Source organism: Catharus ustulatus, chromosome 3, assembly GCF_009819885.2.
Source record: "Catharus ustulatus isolate bCatUst1 chromosome 3, bCatUst1.pri.v2, whole genome shotgun sequence".
In the NCBI taxonomy this organism is placed as follows: domain Eukaryota; kingdom Metazoa; phylum Chordata; class Aves; order Passeriformes; family Turdidae; genus Catharus; species Catharus ustulatus.
The window spans coordinates 63,275,523-63,292,472 of record NC_046223.1 but is presented as its reverse complement, the minus strand read 5'-3'; the positions used below and the strand labels follow the sequence as shown (position 1 = coordinate 63,292,472).

Here is a 16,950-nt window from a genome sequence, read left to right as displayed (position 1 = left end):
ATGAATCGTTTAAGCCATGTCTGCAAGGTTTTAAATGCTCTACCCAACTGTCCCCAGCCGAGTGCAGGATGTCCCAGCAGACATCTAGATTTCAGTGAGGTAGGATGCTGCCAGAACATACAGTTGCTGTTGGATCTTGGGAAGACATCAATTTCCTTTGCTAGACCTCTGCCAGTTATGGAATTGTTTAACAAATTCGATCAGGGGATATTGCTTCTCTTAAAAATAAGCAAGGTGCTTATGTTCTTCCAAACTTTTTCCCTTACTGACTTTCATTACTAACCATAATCTACACAACTGAGGACCCTGCATGGTATCAGGGTGTCCCTAAGATTGCATGTCTTTAAAAGGATGTATCAAATATTTATTCTATCACAGACTTTCTTAATTTTTTTTTTTCTAGAGGGATGTGTGGTTCTGGCTGTAGGACTGCTGTGATTCTGGCTTTACAATAACAAAACCCTGTAATTTGATTTGTAACTTTAGCATCACTCATGTTAAAGGAGACATAATTAAGATTCTGTCTGTTGAGTAGCTTTCAACTGAATTGATCACCAGATTGGGCATGTTTGGTTCTGGATGTCCCATGTGGCCACTAGTAACTGGGAACTAGCATCTCTGAGGCCTGTCAGCAGCATAAGCAGTAATAGCCTATTTGATCTGCTGCAGAAATAGTCACCAGTTGTGCCAGTGTCACTTCTTTCTGCAGTTCTGTCCCTTCACAATTGTCTGTATGACAGCCAGCTTTTCTTGTGTGAAATCAGTACCCTTGTGTCAATGCATCCTCTACATATATTTCCTCACTGCAGGAAAACCTGCAGGAAATCCTCCAGGCTTTTCCCTTGGCTACTAGGAAGGCACATGTATGAATGCATAAAGTACAACTTCAACATATTTTTCTTTCCCAGTGATATTTGTAATGTTTCTCACTGCCATTTTTAACACAATTATTAGCGAGGAAGTTATCTACCACAGTCCCAATCACTACTGGACCATGTCAGTGCAGATCAACACAAATAGGTTCATCAGCATTAAGGAAATATCACTGTGACAGGGCACCAGTGGCAAACTGAAACTGTGGAAAAGACAAACAGTGTTCTAATATCATGCTTTGCAAGCACAAAAAGGATATCACCTCCTGGCAGTGCTGGGAGAAAGCAAATAGTAATATTCTTCATTGAAAAGGATATTCAACATACTTATGATATGTCCCAAAGGCAGTAACTATTCTCACCTAGCTGTGATACAGGAGCAAGTGCATGCACCCCACAGACCCCCTTGAATTGCATTTGAAATGCCTCCATAAATTGTGCAAAACAACCACTTCCAGTTGAAAATATTTGCCAATGTACAGGTATGAAAAATATTATTCTCTTCTATGAGTTTGACAATACTCTCAGGTTACTAGTTTTGCTATGCCTACAAAGTTATTTGGAAGGCAACTCTTTCAGCAACAAATCAATGAACATCCCAGATTGGAAAGCAGATGTCATGTGGAAGCATAATTATCAGATTTCATACAAAACTAGACACCTGATTATTCCCTTGGCCCAGGCAGACTGGCTTTGTCAAGGATGGGAGCAGAAAAATGTCTGCCTTCTGTTCTGCTGGTTTTTTTAAATTTTGGTGACAGAATGCCTGCTTAGGCAAGAGAAGAGCCATGTGGCCTTGCACGCTTAACTTCTGTACTCATAAGACTCCTGACATGAAGGCACCTAACAGCCACCTCTGAGTGGCTACAAACATATAAAGCTCCATGTGTTTCTCTCTATATAGAACATAGGTAAATATATAAAAGGCTATTTTAGTATGTTGGGTGTTGTATTCTGCCATGGCAGAATACATAAATGCTCTAATAAATGCTCATACATAATACATACATACATAAATGCTCATAAATGCTCTCCTTGATACTATATATATGTAATAACCAAAACAAAACCACAAAAAACACCAAACAATATTATCATCTGGAACATTTCAGAGCCTTATTAAAATCACTGTGAATCAAATTGCAAAAACAAATGTTTTCCAAATCTAAGATAACAAGGAAACCTCCAGGAGGAGGAGACATATGGCAAGCTTGAGATGCTAAAATTTGGACATTTTGAGGTCAAACAAGAATATTTTTGTACTTTTTCATAAACCATAAAATGACTAAATCAAATTCATTTAGACTTTCCCAAGAAATCTTGGTGGACTGTAACGGGGAAAGACAGATGGAAATAACAAATTTGGAAGAAAGTCCATCTGGTTTATCAAGATCTGGCATTACTGCTCCTATAGATATGCTTTCTAAATGCAATCTGGTCTACAACCAAACTATCCAATGGTTTAGGGGAAAATAAAACAGTCATACAAGAAGAACTACACGCATATACAATAATATCACAGGAAAATATAACCATTCCACTCCATGAAGCCTCTGTACCTAGTGACATTTCACTAGGTGAAGTGTCTGCCTAGACATAACACGATGATTAGTAAGCCCCAAACATCATCAGCTCATCTTTTCAAGAAGTTTTACTAATTGGTATGCAAGTTGAGACAGAGAAAGTTTGAGAATCTGAGAAAATTATTTCACTGGTATGGGAGAGAAAACATAGCCAGAGGACCACAAGACTGAACGTGCTATGGGAAAACATGTTTTGATAGAAAGATATTTTTACCATCTTTTTACAGAACAGTACATGCAGCTCTCTTCCATTGGCTGCAGTGTAAAATGTACCACCCTGGAGCTTTATAGACTTATTTTCAGTCTTAATCAGAGTCCTGAAGGAAAGGAGTATTTTACTCTCTTTCCCCTACAGGAAGCTGAGAATACTGATAGTCAGGCTTGCCTAGTAGAGTGGCAAGCAGCCTTCAAGAAAAAAGAAGAGCAGAACAAATCGTCTGTTCCAGAGAAGTAGTTTCTGTTCCCCAAGTAAGGCAAGAGATTGGGAAGAGCACAGTTTCTACCTTCTGTGGAGATGTCTTAATTGGTATTCCTCTTTTCCCCCACTCCAACACCCACTCTCTACCTCTTCTGCTTCAACATCCTTCTTCCCTCATCCTGTCCCAAAGGACAGCTTTCCCTCATCTAATACTGAAATTAACCTTTTATTGCTAACCCCTGCTTTTCCATGGATGTGTTGTGTGGTCATTGACAAGTCTCCTGTCTTTTGACTTGCAGATGTACTCAAAGGGGCAGTCACGCTTAGTTGTATGTCTGTCAGACCACATAGGAATAAGCAGCAGCAACAGCCAGGGACCTCATGAGAACAGGGGCAGTCCAGTAATGTTTTTTGCAGAAGAAGGAATACAACAGAATGAAATGTAGTAATTTGTTCTGACAAACAATTCAGCTCTTGTGCAAATTATCTGTCTGTTCATTTGCTAGTAGTGAAAATTTTAGTTCAAAATGTGGTTAGATGTAGCCATTGAAATGTCTAGAGTAACAGCAGACTTCTATTTTTTTACCCAGTGTATGAGCACAGAAAGAATAGACTGGCCCTCTGAGGCATGAAAAAGATCAAATTAGAACGAGGATAAAATGAAATAACACAGATAGTGAACTTGCGGTTGCAGCGGTTTCTCTAACGCAAAGGGCAGATTAGGCCTTTATCAAGGATCTGATTTGCCAGAGCAGAAAAAAAGGAGTTCTGAAGACTGCAAATATGCTCAGAAAGACAGAGAGTAAGGCTCATTTAAAGCCAATGAGCCCAGTTCTTCCCTCTCGGAGCTGCTGTCCCTAGAATAACGTAAATAGGAACATTGCTCATTTGTGCCAATGAAAGATTACATGAGCCCATGGCACGCAGAAGAACTCATGGCAAAGGAAATGGAAAAGAGCATCAAAGCAGAAGATTTCTTTGTATCAACTCTGGCAAGAGAGCGCTGTACATACAATGCAAATACAGGGTCAGCCTCCTGGAGACCTGCAGATGTTTTTACTGAATTAAGTCAAAGGCAGCGTGAAAAAGATCATCTGCAATTTAGTTCTGTGCTTAATTCAGAAGATGGGGGCAAGCCATGTTTCGTGTACATTTCAGTTAGAGCTTAGCATGGGTATAAAGTGAAAAGGGTGAAAGAGCAAGAGACTGGGAAATCTTGACTCTGCAGAGCAGAATCATTTGTCAGCTAAGAACTAAATTAGAGAAATGACAAATTTACATGTTACCAAATAGCTCTTGAATGCAATAAGAATAGATATACTGAGAAAAATAGAAAAGAGGTGCTCCCTGTTGGGCTAATAAGAAGTGCCCTTATGCCCCTCTTCAGTGCTGCTTTTCAGTAATACTCATCATGTGGAGGATAATAATGATAAATTTCAGCAAAATGAACTCTGAATTTATTTTTCAAGTGAAATAACCCAGTTTTCTAGAACACTGGTTGGGAGAGTTCATAACTATGCATGAAAATTGTAGCGATTAAATCGAATTTGAAAATGTGCTCAGTAGGGCAACAGCATCCAAATGCCAAGTTGTAAAACTGATCACTTGAATGCAAATAAATCCTGATTCACCAGGTTCAAGCATTTGAAATCATAAGTCTTTCTGTTCTAACAATCAGGACTTTCAACATTAATAAATTTAGGATTACTTTTATCACTCAGTTGTGTTGGTTATTTTCAGATTCAAATGTTCAACCTCATCTGCCAATCAAGAATATATTTCTATTGGTGTATGCATTTTAGAGATAGAAGAAATTTTAATAATGTGAGAGAAACATGGATTACAAGAAAAATGCCAGGTATCTTGAGAGTTCAGAGGAGAGTCATGTTTCAATATCTCTAGATAGCAATAGATAATTAAAAGGTCTATGATCTCTACATCCAGACCCTACTAGTGCTTGAAAATGGTATTCCAAAAAAGATCTTTTAATAAGTGGTCATGGAAACTATTCTGATTCACAGGATAAGAAAAACATGAAGGTGAATTGAGGATCTACTGGGGGTAGGGCGAGTTATATATACAGAACTATTTCAGAGAGAAATCTGTATTTTAGAGATGGTATGATAAAGGTATAGCAGAAGATATTTTTCTGTAGAATTCAGATGAAACATTTCATCCACATGGACTTTTATTTGTTTCAAGAAGTGTGTCTTGTCTTTCTCTGCAGATAAAGCACGTCTTAGCTCGGATACTGGCATATCCTAATCCCTATACATGCACGTGCACGTGCATGTGCACACACTCTGGCATACTCAGCAAGACTTCAGAACATCAATGAGGTCATTAAGTCAAGCACTCAAACACTAGGAAACACTCTTATTACGTTCCCCATGTAGCATCAATTTAACTTCCCATGTGATTTCAGTACAATACTCTACTAATTAAATATTTAGGTGTTCGTTTGATTGTTTTTGTACGAAACTGTAGCCTCATTCAGCCCATTAGCTAGACTAGACAGCCAAAGTGAGTCCTGGCACAATCTCAGACTCTTGAAGTCTGTTGAGTTCTGTGTGTCCTCAGACTATGTAGATGTCCCCAGACTCCCTCCCACTCCCACTGCCCTCCTCATGCAGTTTTCCAGCCTACTCACCTCCTCTCCCCAAGGGGCTCCCTTTACCTCTGCTGCCTGCAAGACTCCCAGTGTAGGAAATGCCCTACTTGCAGACATGTGGGGGGGTGGAGTCTTCCTCTGCTGCTGAAACCACCTGCACCTGCCTCCCGTTCTTTGCCTCTGATCTTTGCAAGAAAAGTCTTCATCATTCTGTCCTGCTCTGGGGTCAAAAACCATTTTCCTGACATAGTTTGCCTCCTCCTCTTCCCACACATGGGATACTCACATGGGATATGCACTTCTCACTCTGTGCTTTATTCATTTCCCTATTCAGTGCTACAGGGCCCTAGCAGTAGAGGAACTGAGATGAGAGTAAGATTCAAAAATTAACAAATATGAATGGGTTCAGTACTTGGCCAGCTCTCCTTAACAAGGCAACATGGAGAGAGGAAGATATGGTTCAAGTAACACGTCAGTACCACATGCCAAATTTCAAGTCCATCCTCCAAAATATGGACATATTTGGATTTCTCTATAGAACAGTGAAAGAGGTTTTTTAAACAGAAAAAAATCCATTCCCCTCAAATCATTTTCCAAGCATGCAGCAGCCACTCTAGCCACCATAGTTAAAAGAAATTATTAAAATAAAAGCAGTATTGAAAACAAAGTATTGAAAATATTTTGTACCCAAAATAATAAAATACAGATGTAGTAATGATAAATAAATTATAGTTTGAGAACACAGCAAGGAAGAACACAGCTCAGAGAAGGTTTGGCAAAGTCATAAGCAAATGAAAAAAGATTTTTGTTGTAATTCTCACACCAAGGTATTCCAAGTGTAGAAAGCATTGCCACAAAGCTTTATAGTATTAATAATTTCTATCCAGGTTTGAGAAAGGACTGTAAAAGTTGAAATTTAAAAATTAGTTGACTATGTCTTGTATCATCTGATAAAACTGTGTTTTTGACAGCTGAGTTGTAACCTCAAATATCAATCAAGACAGCAAATCAATAAAATGAACAAAGGTGATTACTCAGGGCTATAATTCCTCAAAAACATGTATGCATGAAATACTATACCAGGAAAATTTAGTGGTAATTCCACTTTGGCTGAAAACTGGCTGACTTCATTATTCTCACAGATACTTGCTATGAGTTTATTAATTTTGAAGCCAATAACTTTAATGACTTCTTCTGTTGACAGGGAACATTCATTTCCAAACGTCTCATAGACAGAGCCTGAAAAGAAATACAAAAGGAAAGAAAATAATTATTTAGCTTTTTCTCACTTTGTCAAATGTCTTTACCTCTTTGAGTGAAAAAAACAAAACTTAAACTATATGAAATAGTACTTGTGATAATTAACCTAATTTTCTTTTACTTCCTCGGGGTCATCTTCTGACTTCAGGGACCAGTCAGCTCTATGTGTACATGGTTCTTAAATGCATGCAAGGAGAACAAGGTCTAAAAAATCTACATTTCCAAATTATTAGATCAAAATGAGTAGAAGTAGAGCACAGACATAGACAACCTGGGTTGTCAGGAACTGTCTCCTGAAACCAGCAGGCAGTGAAGCTCAGGCACTAGAGGTACCTTTGCGCAGCACAGAGCACAGCATATCCCATAAGAAACGACAGGCTACAGCAGGACACAAAGACCCTTGAAGGTGCCCAGAACACATTCAAGTGCAACGACATTTGAGCTTCCTGTGGTAAGAGAAGACCTGAAGAAAGTACAAGAAATTGGAAAACTGGCAAATTATAAATGGCAATCCCTGTCCCATGTTGAAATGAGCATACTGATTCTAACCTGTTAGCAAAAAATTCCTTTTGTGTCTATCATGTTCAGAACTTTGCAAAAAGGAATAAAGCAATCCAGCCAAGTGTTTCAGCACTTCCTCAGGAAAACCTGGAACTTATCTTGTCCTACCAAAACCAGGTCTCCGTTCTCCATTCTAGTTGTAGTCAACCTTTACTGTTTTAGAAGCAGGTGCACACAGGGAGGAATAAAGCCAAAATGCTCAAAAGCCAAATTATGCAGAAGAAGGAAAATTCCTCCTGGTCTCTGCAGATTAGCAGAAGCTTTGGGGCATGGGATCAATTAACTATATATAAAGGCAATGGAGAGAACACATGGTACTCCATTTGTATATAGAGTTGCATTGAACACAGAACATCAGAAATGTTGACTTTAATACTAGCTTCTGTTCTTCTGTGTGCTTCCTCCCAAGAACTAACCAAGATCTGTCCTGAAGTGATGTGGGAGTTCCCTTTCTGAAATCTCATTTCAAAATTTCATTTCCCTTGTGGTGAGAAAAATTGTTCTCATTTCCACTCCCAATACATTGGTGAGTGCATTTATTTGCTCTCCTACAAATATTGTTCGGCTACTTAAAATTCTTTCTCATTTCCATTTTCCCCTTCCCCAAAGGATTCTCAGCGTTAATTTTACCCTTTCCTTTATCTCCTCTGAGAAGACAGATTTTTCCTTTACACAATTGCTCTAAGCCCTTACTTATATCTTGTTCAGTTTAAAGTATTTTTTTTTTCCTAAACTAGGTAAGCAGAATGGTGTCAGGTAATGAGAAATATTTAAAACCTGACCTCTGGCTACATATTTGCAATCAATAATTGAGAAGACCTGCACTGAAATATCATCACTGCTGGCAGAACTCCCTTCCCTTGAAGAGCAACACTCTTTACATCTCTCTTTGTTGTTGTTGGGGATTGTGGGGAGAAAAAAGAAAAAAAAAAAGCTTAGCTTTTTTTTTTTCCCCCCCACACAGATGTCACACAAAAAACCCCAGCCATTAGCTGAGTGATCTTTCTAGTGTTCATTTGAGAGCAATTCCAGTCCTGAATATAGCCTGGGCTGATAAGCATCTCTTACTGAGTCTGTGATATATTTATTAACTCTGCTGCAGCACTTGCAAACAACAAGCACTTGACTATCTCCTAGATCTCAAGAGAAGTCTGAGCATAACTTACTGTTTTTCTAGCCTAAACCTACCCAAAGCCTCTATAGAGCCCCACAAAACAGCAGGAGGACGATGGAGAGTAACGCTGAGCAACTGGTTAAGTGTGCTCTGCTGTGGATACACGTCCAGACAAACCTATTGGTTGCATGTGCAATGGTCTCAACAATAGAGATGGACACATAAAAATCCTCAGCTTCCCTGAAGAAGATGTAGATTTTTAACCCTCTGGGGAAAGATACTTGAATGAAAAAATAAAGTAAAAAAACATCTGGAAGATGCTTTTCATAGGCTGGACGGGACAACATCCCCTTGCTTCCCTTGCTGAAGATTTTATACAGGCTTAAGGGCTCTGCTGTACTTAGATTCCAAACTCACCCAGCAGGCTTTCTGCTGCACACCAGGATGATGACTAACTCAGAGATATCCTGGATTATAGTGCCACAGAAGTATCAACCAGTGCCAGGTGAAGAAACATTGTTTAAACATACTTTCAACAATTCTGGTACTGAGAAGATCAAGAGAGTTGCTGCTCTTTAATAAAAAAGAACAATCTGGTTTTCTTATTGTAAAAATAGTGCATAACTGTTTGCTCTCTTCAGTCTCTTAGCAATTCAACACAGACTAACTCGGCTGTCTCTATGGAAATTGCTACAGCTCCTGTCAGGAGGCTGGCTGCTGCTAACACAAATCATGAAGTGCCATGCCTACTCACTTTTTTAATATTTCCAGATATAGTGACCACCATTTCCCTGGGCAGCCTGTTCCAATGCTTAACCATTCTTTCAGTGAACTTTTTTTTCCCAGTATTCGAGATGATCCTCCCCTAGCACAGCTTGAGGCCATTTTCTCTTGTTATGTCACTGGTTGCTTGGGGGAACAGAATGATCCTCACCACACCACAGCCTCCTTTTCGGTAGTTTTAGTGAGCAATAAGGTGTCCCTCTTAGCCTTGTTTTCTCCAGGCTTAAATTCCCCAGCTCCCTCAGCTGCCCCTCATAGGATTTATGTTCAATCCCCCTCACCAGCTCTGTTTTACTTCTCTGGGCATGCTCCAACACAAATGTCTTTCTTGTTGTTCTTTCACTGCCACTCTCTGGACTTGGTCAGTTTTATACCCTGTGATGAGCACACATGTCCAAGTTGTGGGAGACTGTGCCAAAGGCTTTCCTGAAGTCTGAGTAGACAACATCTACAGCCTTTCCCTCATCCACTAAATGGAGCAGTTAAGGGGCTAAAGCTCTCAAAACACTGTTATTGAAGAATACTTGATGACTATTTCAGTCTATATCTGCAACAGAATGATATTAACCCCCCCCAAGAAAATTAAAATCAAGGAAGCTCATTGTCATTGTCAAAGAAATTAGTGTGAGTACATAATTCACTGTCAAACAAAATACTTTGTAATACCACCAGTGAAGACCATAGGATGGTACTTTTCATTTGCAGAAGAGAAGTTGAATAGATAGATCATATAACCATGGAATAATGGAGATATGCCACCACATTTTCCATCCAGTTAAAGACATCAGAGACCAACTTTCAACAGCTCATCAATTGTAAAACATATATTACCAGATTTATTTGAAATAGACCAAGAGGTTGAAAGATTATGAAGGTGAGAGGTTGGGTGGATGATTACTAACTGACTGAGACCATGATTGCAGAAGCCTCATTTTTATCGATACTGGGATTTAAAAAAAAATAAATTAAAAATGAAAATCTGCCAGCCACATTTTTGGGAGTGCAATTGCACATAGAGTATTGATTTTAATTACATATTTGTCTGCAACTAGATTGCTTTGGCCCTGATTTTAGCCCTTGCTTGGCAGTTTGCCTGGAATAATACAATGAAGATTACATTCAGACAAGAAAAATGTTACTTAGGCACTTGCAGCAAATATTTGTGCTGGTAAAAGGGAGCCAGGGAAACTGCATAGCTTTCAAAAAGGACAATAAAAGTTTTTTTCCTTTAGAAGCCATGATAATTAATCTTAAAACATTTTGAAAATTCCCACAATGTGACCCTGAGAGATTTCACTTCAGCTGTGCAATGTAGACCCCCTCACACAATAGATCAAAAAATAAAATTAAAATTAAAATGCACTTTTTAAACATTTATTTGTTGTTGCACAACAATAAATTCATTTTTCCCACTCAAGTCACAAAGAAAAAAAAATATAACTCTTTGAAAATGTAAATCAAGTAACCTTGAGAACAGTATCTTTTGATTTGAGAAAATGTGTGCAATATAATGCAAAAAAACCCTCCGAACATTTTATCAGAACCCAGAATAAAGCAACTTATTTACGGTGATCAAACATTACCCCTGAAGGCTGTAATTAAAGAGCTTGTTGCCTTTGAAAGAACCTTCTCTGGAATGTTACTTTGTTCAATAAAAAACACATTTATATCCTTTCATAAGCTCATCTCTAGTTTCACAATCTATGTTACCAATCACTGTGATCAGATCAAAGCAAGTATCACAATTGGTTCTATAACTTTTCCCTCCATCTTTCCTAAAATGTTAAGCAGCCACACCACCATCCTCCCTAACATAATCCCTTTATTGGATTTACTGCTCATTATAGGTACAAGCAGAACATTTTGTATTAAAAACACCATATAAAATATAAATACAGTGAACACCCAAGATGGATTATATCATTCTTCGTGTCAGGGCATCTGACAGTACCACTGAGATAAATATTTAATAATACAAGGTGAAACAAACAAAAAAAAATCTCAATAATATGTCCCTTTTTCTTCATGGCAGCTTGCTGCTCCACTGGGTGACTGAGGTGAGCTCCTCACTGATGCTGATAGAAAGCACTGCTCACAATCAGGCCCATGAGTAAACAGCAGTAATACATCACTGGGATGAACTCTCTTTTGCTGAATGCCTCCAGGCGGTTTAGCATGGAGGGCCAGGGAGAGCGGCGCAAACAAGACAAAAGACTAAGGTGGCACAGAGGATTATTCAGCAGGGTGAAGCTCAAGCCCAGGCTGGCTGACTTCCAGTCTCACAGCCTATCTGCTACAGGGTGCTGCTAAGCACTTCCAAGTATCCCACATTCTTTTTTTTCTTTTTTTTTTCTTTTTTCATTTTTTCTTTTTTCTTCTTTTTTTTTTTTTTTTTTCTTTTTTCTTTTTTTTTTTTTTTACCAAGACCAAACCTTTTTCCTGACAAAACCAAATTACTTTAGAGGCCAAACACTAGGCATTGACTCCCTCGTCCCATGGGTTTGAATCCTTGAAGGAAAATATTCCCTCTTTCATGTCTCAGTAACACTCACTGAATTCATTTCAGCTGGCAGGCTGAGCAGTCTTTGAAAGGAGATCCAAAGGACAGGGAACCTGGTTGCTTAGCAGGGAGATGAAAGATCTCCCTACATCTCCTGAAAGGGTAGAACTTTGTCCCAGTGTCCTTTTCCCAGTGCTCCTTTCTCCACTATTAAATTGTCATCGGTTACCCATATGGGTACTGTCTTCACTGTCAGAGGTGACTCTGTTTCAGGGGTTGGCAAAACGGTTCTGCTTTCACGTAAAGGCTCCATCCCCTGGTGCAGCCATTCAGCCAGAATTACAATGGTCCATTCTCCCCTACAACATAGCTCAGCTGAAATCACAGCTTTATTAAGGCTGCTGCAGGCTCTCAAAGTAATATGAAGGGCATAATGGATCTATAATTAGTGTCAATAAAAAAAGATATCGTTCTTTATGGACATTATTTGAGGGCTAGCCAATTGTTCAGAGTTTATGCTCTTTGGCAAGAAAAGAGATCTGTTTTAACGTTTTAAGGAGGAGAGTTTTGCTTAATCATTTTAATCATTTTATACTCTAATTAAGCAGAAGGAAAAGCAAACAATTTCTGATGGGAAGACATTAGGTGGCTTTTTTTTTCTCCAGTCAGATACCTCCTGAGCACCAAAGATGCTCAGCAGCTGGCTGGATTTCCCCCACGAAAGTAATTTAATCTAATGCCTTTTAGGGAAAAGGCTGGAAACCATGCACAATGACAGGCAAAGAAGCAATCATGCCCAGCATCTCTCTCTCTAACCCCAACCAGTGAGAGTGGCTGCAAACAGGATAAAACACCTGTATGGCTTTTATCCACCCCTCCCTTCCTACCCCCAGAAGGTGCCCGCACTGAGAACAAGTGAGCCCAGCTCCCCAGTGCCCACACGGTGCTCCTGGTGCCCAAGGATAGTGGTGGTCATGAATGTGGTGTGAATTTGAGTGGAAGATCCTTTGTCAAGTGACAGAGCAACTTATTGGGCTTTCAAAAAACTCTTCTCTCTTTAGCATTTCCTAAGCAATAAAAATATTTAGGTTTGATCAGTTTAGAACACAAATCTTCCAAAAAACTCTATACAAAGATGCATCTTATCTAGATCATACCTACTTAGGCTGTGAAGGGTCTGATTTTTGCCAGCACAAAACCATCAAAAAACAAAAGCCATAAAGATTTATCTTTTGCCATATAAAGTCAAACTTTAAATGTCAAGTGCTTTAAGCCATTTCAATCGTAATGTACTTTAAAAAAAATTACCTCTGTGGTTTCTGATTTATTCCCTTCCTGATAAGTTTATGAACTTTTTTTTTCATAAATGAATTCTTCTGATTCTCATCTATCCAGAGGCTCACACAATGCATGTGGCAGCAGAGCTTTATATGTGCAGCACCCACTATAATGGAAAGGGCAAGTGAAACCACAGCTCCCAAGGAAACACCTTTGACCTTTTGTTTGCGTTTACCCAAATGAGTCAGAATTACTACAGCAGTGAAGACAGTGCCCAAATCTGGTTTTGAACAGCATTAGTCAGCTGTTCATGATTTATTTAGTTTTATTAATTTTTTTACAGCATTAATTACTTTGAATTTAGTATTTTTATTATTAATATGTTCAACAGAAAAACTACATTTTGTTGGACAAGGCTTAGGGAGGCTGCTCAAACTGGATTACAGGATCAGGTCAGAGTTTTGAGCACTTCACAGGTGCAGTCCAAATCTGGAAACATGTTTAAGCATCTTCCTGTACAGAGATTAGAGTATGATGCCCCTTGTGCCATTACTCTGTGTCCAAGGGAGTTAACCAGAAACAGTGGACCTGGACAAATGCCATGTTCCTTCATGAACAGGTCACCAAGGACTTGAAGAAAAAGTTTTGTCACAAAAGGCCTGTAGGTCAGAAACAGTGTGTGGTCATGGGCTTGTGTATCATGGGATGGTTATCGCAGGATCTTCCCTCCTATGAATTTAACATAGTTGTCTCTTCATCTTTCCAGAGTCTGACTTTGTGAAAATTATCTTGGTACTTTTATAGGTTTTTTATAGGTTCATGGGAAGGGAAACAGGGCTCCTCCTGCTGCAGACCTCCTCCTCACTCCCCTGGAGCCCAGGTGCAATGACAGCTGGGGAGCTCTGTGCTACAGGACACCAGCACATTGAGGGAGCTCCAGCAAGCCAAGACAAGGAGTTGACCTCTGCATTGAGACAAGCCAGGCAATTTGGATATTCTGCCTACCTCCTGTGCCATCCATGGGGAGGCCCAAAACTGAATGTCATAGAAAGACAATTCTCTCAAAGGAGATCCTCAAATCAGCTTCACCCTGAGTGCCAGCTACCCAGGGTCAGATTTTTCTCACTGTATCTGGATGAGTCATTCCATTGAGAGCAGCAGTATGAATAAAATGAGCAATATTTGATGCGTAACAGTAAGGGTTTGTTCTCACATCCACTGAAGAACACTTTCTTTCTTGTTTAGAATAAAACAGGCATTTGAAGCAGCTTGAACAAGGGCAGGAGAGTTTCGGTGGTTTGCATTAATAGAGAAAATTTACCAGTATGCTCCAACTACTGGCCACAAAAGAGAATCTAAACTATCTGTTACTCTGGCTGTACTTAAGGCTCAATCAAAGGGAACAGAAATAACTGTATTCAAAGGAAACCACCCTTCAACTTTTTGATAGGTTTGGTTTCTCCATCTTTAAAAAAAGAAAGACACAAACAAGTAAGAGAAAGCACTGTACCACACATTTCACCAATTTCATGTGTAGCCCTCCCTTGGCATGCACTCCACTGAGAATACACCCAGTAAATGCAGAGAACATTTTAATGATATTTCACCTTTAAGAAATACAGCCTTAATTACCTTCATCAAAGCTGTCTATGCTTGGCCTCTATTTAAATTACTTGTTGCCTTTTGTAAGAAAAAGAAACTTTATTAGTCCTGAAGAGACAGTTTGTTTGTTTTATTCATATGTATTACAGATTGCATGTCCTAGCCTTCATCAACTCATCAGCTTATCACACTTGGCAAGGGAGCAGGATTTGTTCTCTCTAGGTTGACTTAGAAATAGTAAAAAAAGCCTACCCTATGTGATAATTTTTGAACTGTTAGTGTTGATATTTCTTGTCAAAATTAGGACTCAGGGCAGCTGAGATTGGATAGACAAGGATTCCTTTTATGTTCAGTTTGCCTAGATACAGAAACAGGGTTAGCAAGACCATTTGAACTCTGTTGATGGTCAGCAGACTCATCACTTCCTTGAAACTCTTGCAGAAATGCGTGTTGGAAAGATACCATTTTCTAGTCACAAAGCAGAGAGAGTGAAACTGAAACTGTAGAGACAGTGAACGAATGTGGATATGCAACCAGCAAGACGAACCATGAGTCATGTTGTTTATAGTTCACCAAAATGAGTTTTGAAATGGAACTGTTCATCCAAAGGGCTTTGTTTGGCATTGCCTCTCATGCAGCTGTCAGAGAGCACCAAACATCTGCCCAGAGGAGGAATCCCAACCTGCCAATTTTAAGAATCTTTGAATCCCTTAGGTCTGGAAGGACATAAACCAAACAAGTACATGTTACCTCTTTCCAATATTTACTCCCTGCACAGATCTGACATTTTCCTGAACCCCAGAGACTGGAGTACCACAGCTACAGCATGCTGCTTCACTACATACCCAGCCTGCAGAGGTGAAGGCTGCTGGCTTTGTCTTCCTTTCTCCTCAGAGAAGGAGCACAGAGCATCCTAATGTGTTTCACAGGTCTGTTGTAAAAGAGGGTATGTCCTGGAACTGCAATTTACACAATACACAAGCTGTTTTCAAATTACTGAACCACAGAGCAGAGCCACAAACTCTACCCACATTCTGGCATGTTCCAACCCCTGAAGAAATGGGGGAATACCATTACTAATGTATGTGTTTAGGTGGGGCAAGAATGGTAAGACTGTGGGTAGGCTAATGAAAACAAACACCAACAGAAGAGGTGCCTTGAACAGTTCTTCATTTTTCACTATTAAAGTTGGCACTTTTTACTGTTCTGCCACTGGTTAAATTAAGCCTGCAAAATATTAAATTCAATTACCCATAAAATAATTATATTAGTATTAAAACAGACATAATTTTTGCAACATAAAGATGAAAGTCCACACTTACGTGCTATCTGTAAAAATCAGCGGTCAGACAGTACGTACCTCACTAAGTACCAATATTTACTAAAATGTTCAAAGAAGGATATTTGATCTATCAAATCAGTTCCCAATGGAGTTTCAGCAATTTAATTTTTCAATAACTTATTTTAATGAGCTATTAAATTGTCATGTACTTCAGTCTGCACTGTAGTTCCTTTCTAATCAGTACTGATTATGAAGTTATTTGTATCTGGCAGACTTGCTTTAATTTTATAATCATCCTTCCTATTCCCTTCAGAGATTTAACAGTAAAGTCCAGTTTCTGTAGCAACATAACTACAGAGTCCAAAGCAACTGCCCTGAGAGGCATCCCTGGCGTTTGCAGAACTACCATCTACTTTCACCTGTATTTCTGTTTTCAAACCAGAGATGACAATAATGGACTTTCGAATATGATGATGAAAAGCACTTTGGAAGAACTCAGGACTCTTACTAACATCCTGGATTTCTGACTCTGCAAAGTGTCAGACAGTGGGAGGTGATAGCTGCAGGTTGGGTCTCTACTATGCAGCCCCACACCGCTCGAGCCAAAGCAGAATAGGAACATGAGAGTGTGAACAAGCACCTCAAACCTTGACTATTCTGTCTAGAGGCAAACTGACAAGGCTTCAACCAACCCCAAAGTCCAAGAGTAGCATGAAAATCACAGATATCATTCAAGGAAAATGCTTTTCTCTTCTTCATGCCTGGAACAGAGAGGTAAACAGGAACAAGACTTCCTGAGAAAGGGATCTAAAGCATAGTATTCACTACCAAAGCAAAAGTTCAATCGCCCATAGCTTTTCTAGATGAAAGTATTCCACATGGAAGCAGGGTCTATAAAGTCACGTCCATTTGCAGTTTGGGGGACTACAGTTAAATACATCACATTCCACTAATATCAGCAGGAACATATTTTTTTATAGGCCAGTAGAGAGACTAATGGCAGAATGAGTGCACACAGCATATGTTTTCTACTTACTCTCCACTGGGAACAGTAGCAGGCAGGCTTGGGTCTGAAAGGAGAGACCT

At 39.3% G+C, this 16,950-nt stretch overlaps 1 protein-coding gene across 1 annotated transcript in view; it reads right to left on the bottom strand.

Annotated features, from left to right (window-relative positions):
- The window catches only part of THEMIS (thymocyte selection associated), a 73,238-nt gene that overhangs the window by 52,793 nt on the left and 3,495 nt on the right, over positions 1-16,950 (bottom strand). Inside the window, exon 2 of the mRNA XM_033056032.1 lies at positions 6,565-6,723. Coding sequence (XP_032911923.1) covers positions 6,565-6,723 — 159 coding nt within the window. The remainder of the gene's footprint in view (positions 1-6,564; positions 6,724-16,950) is intronic.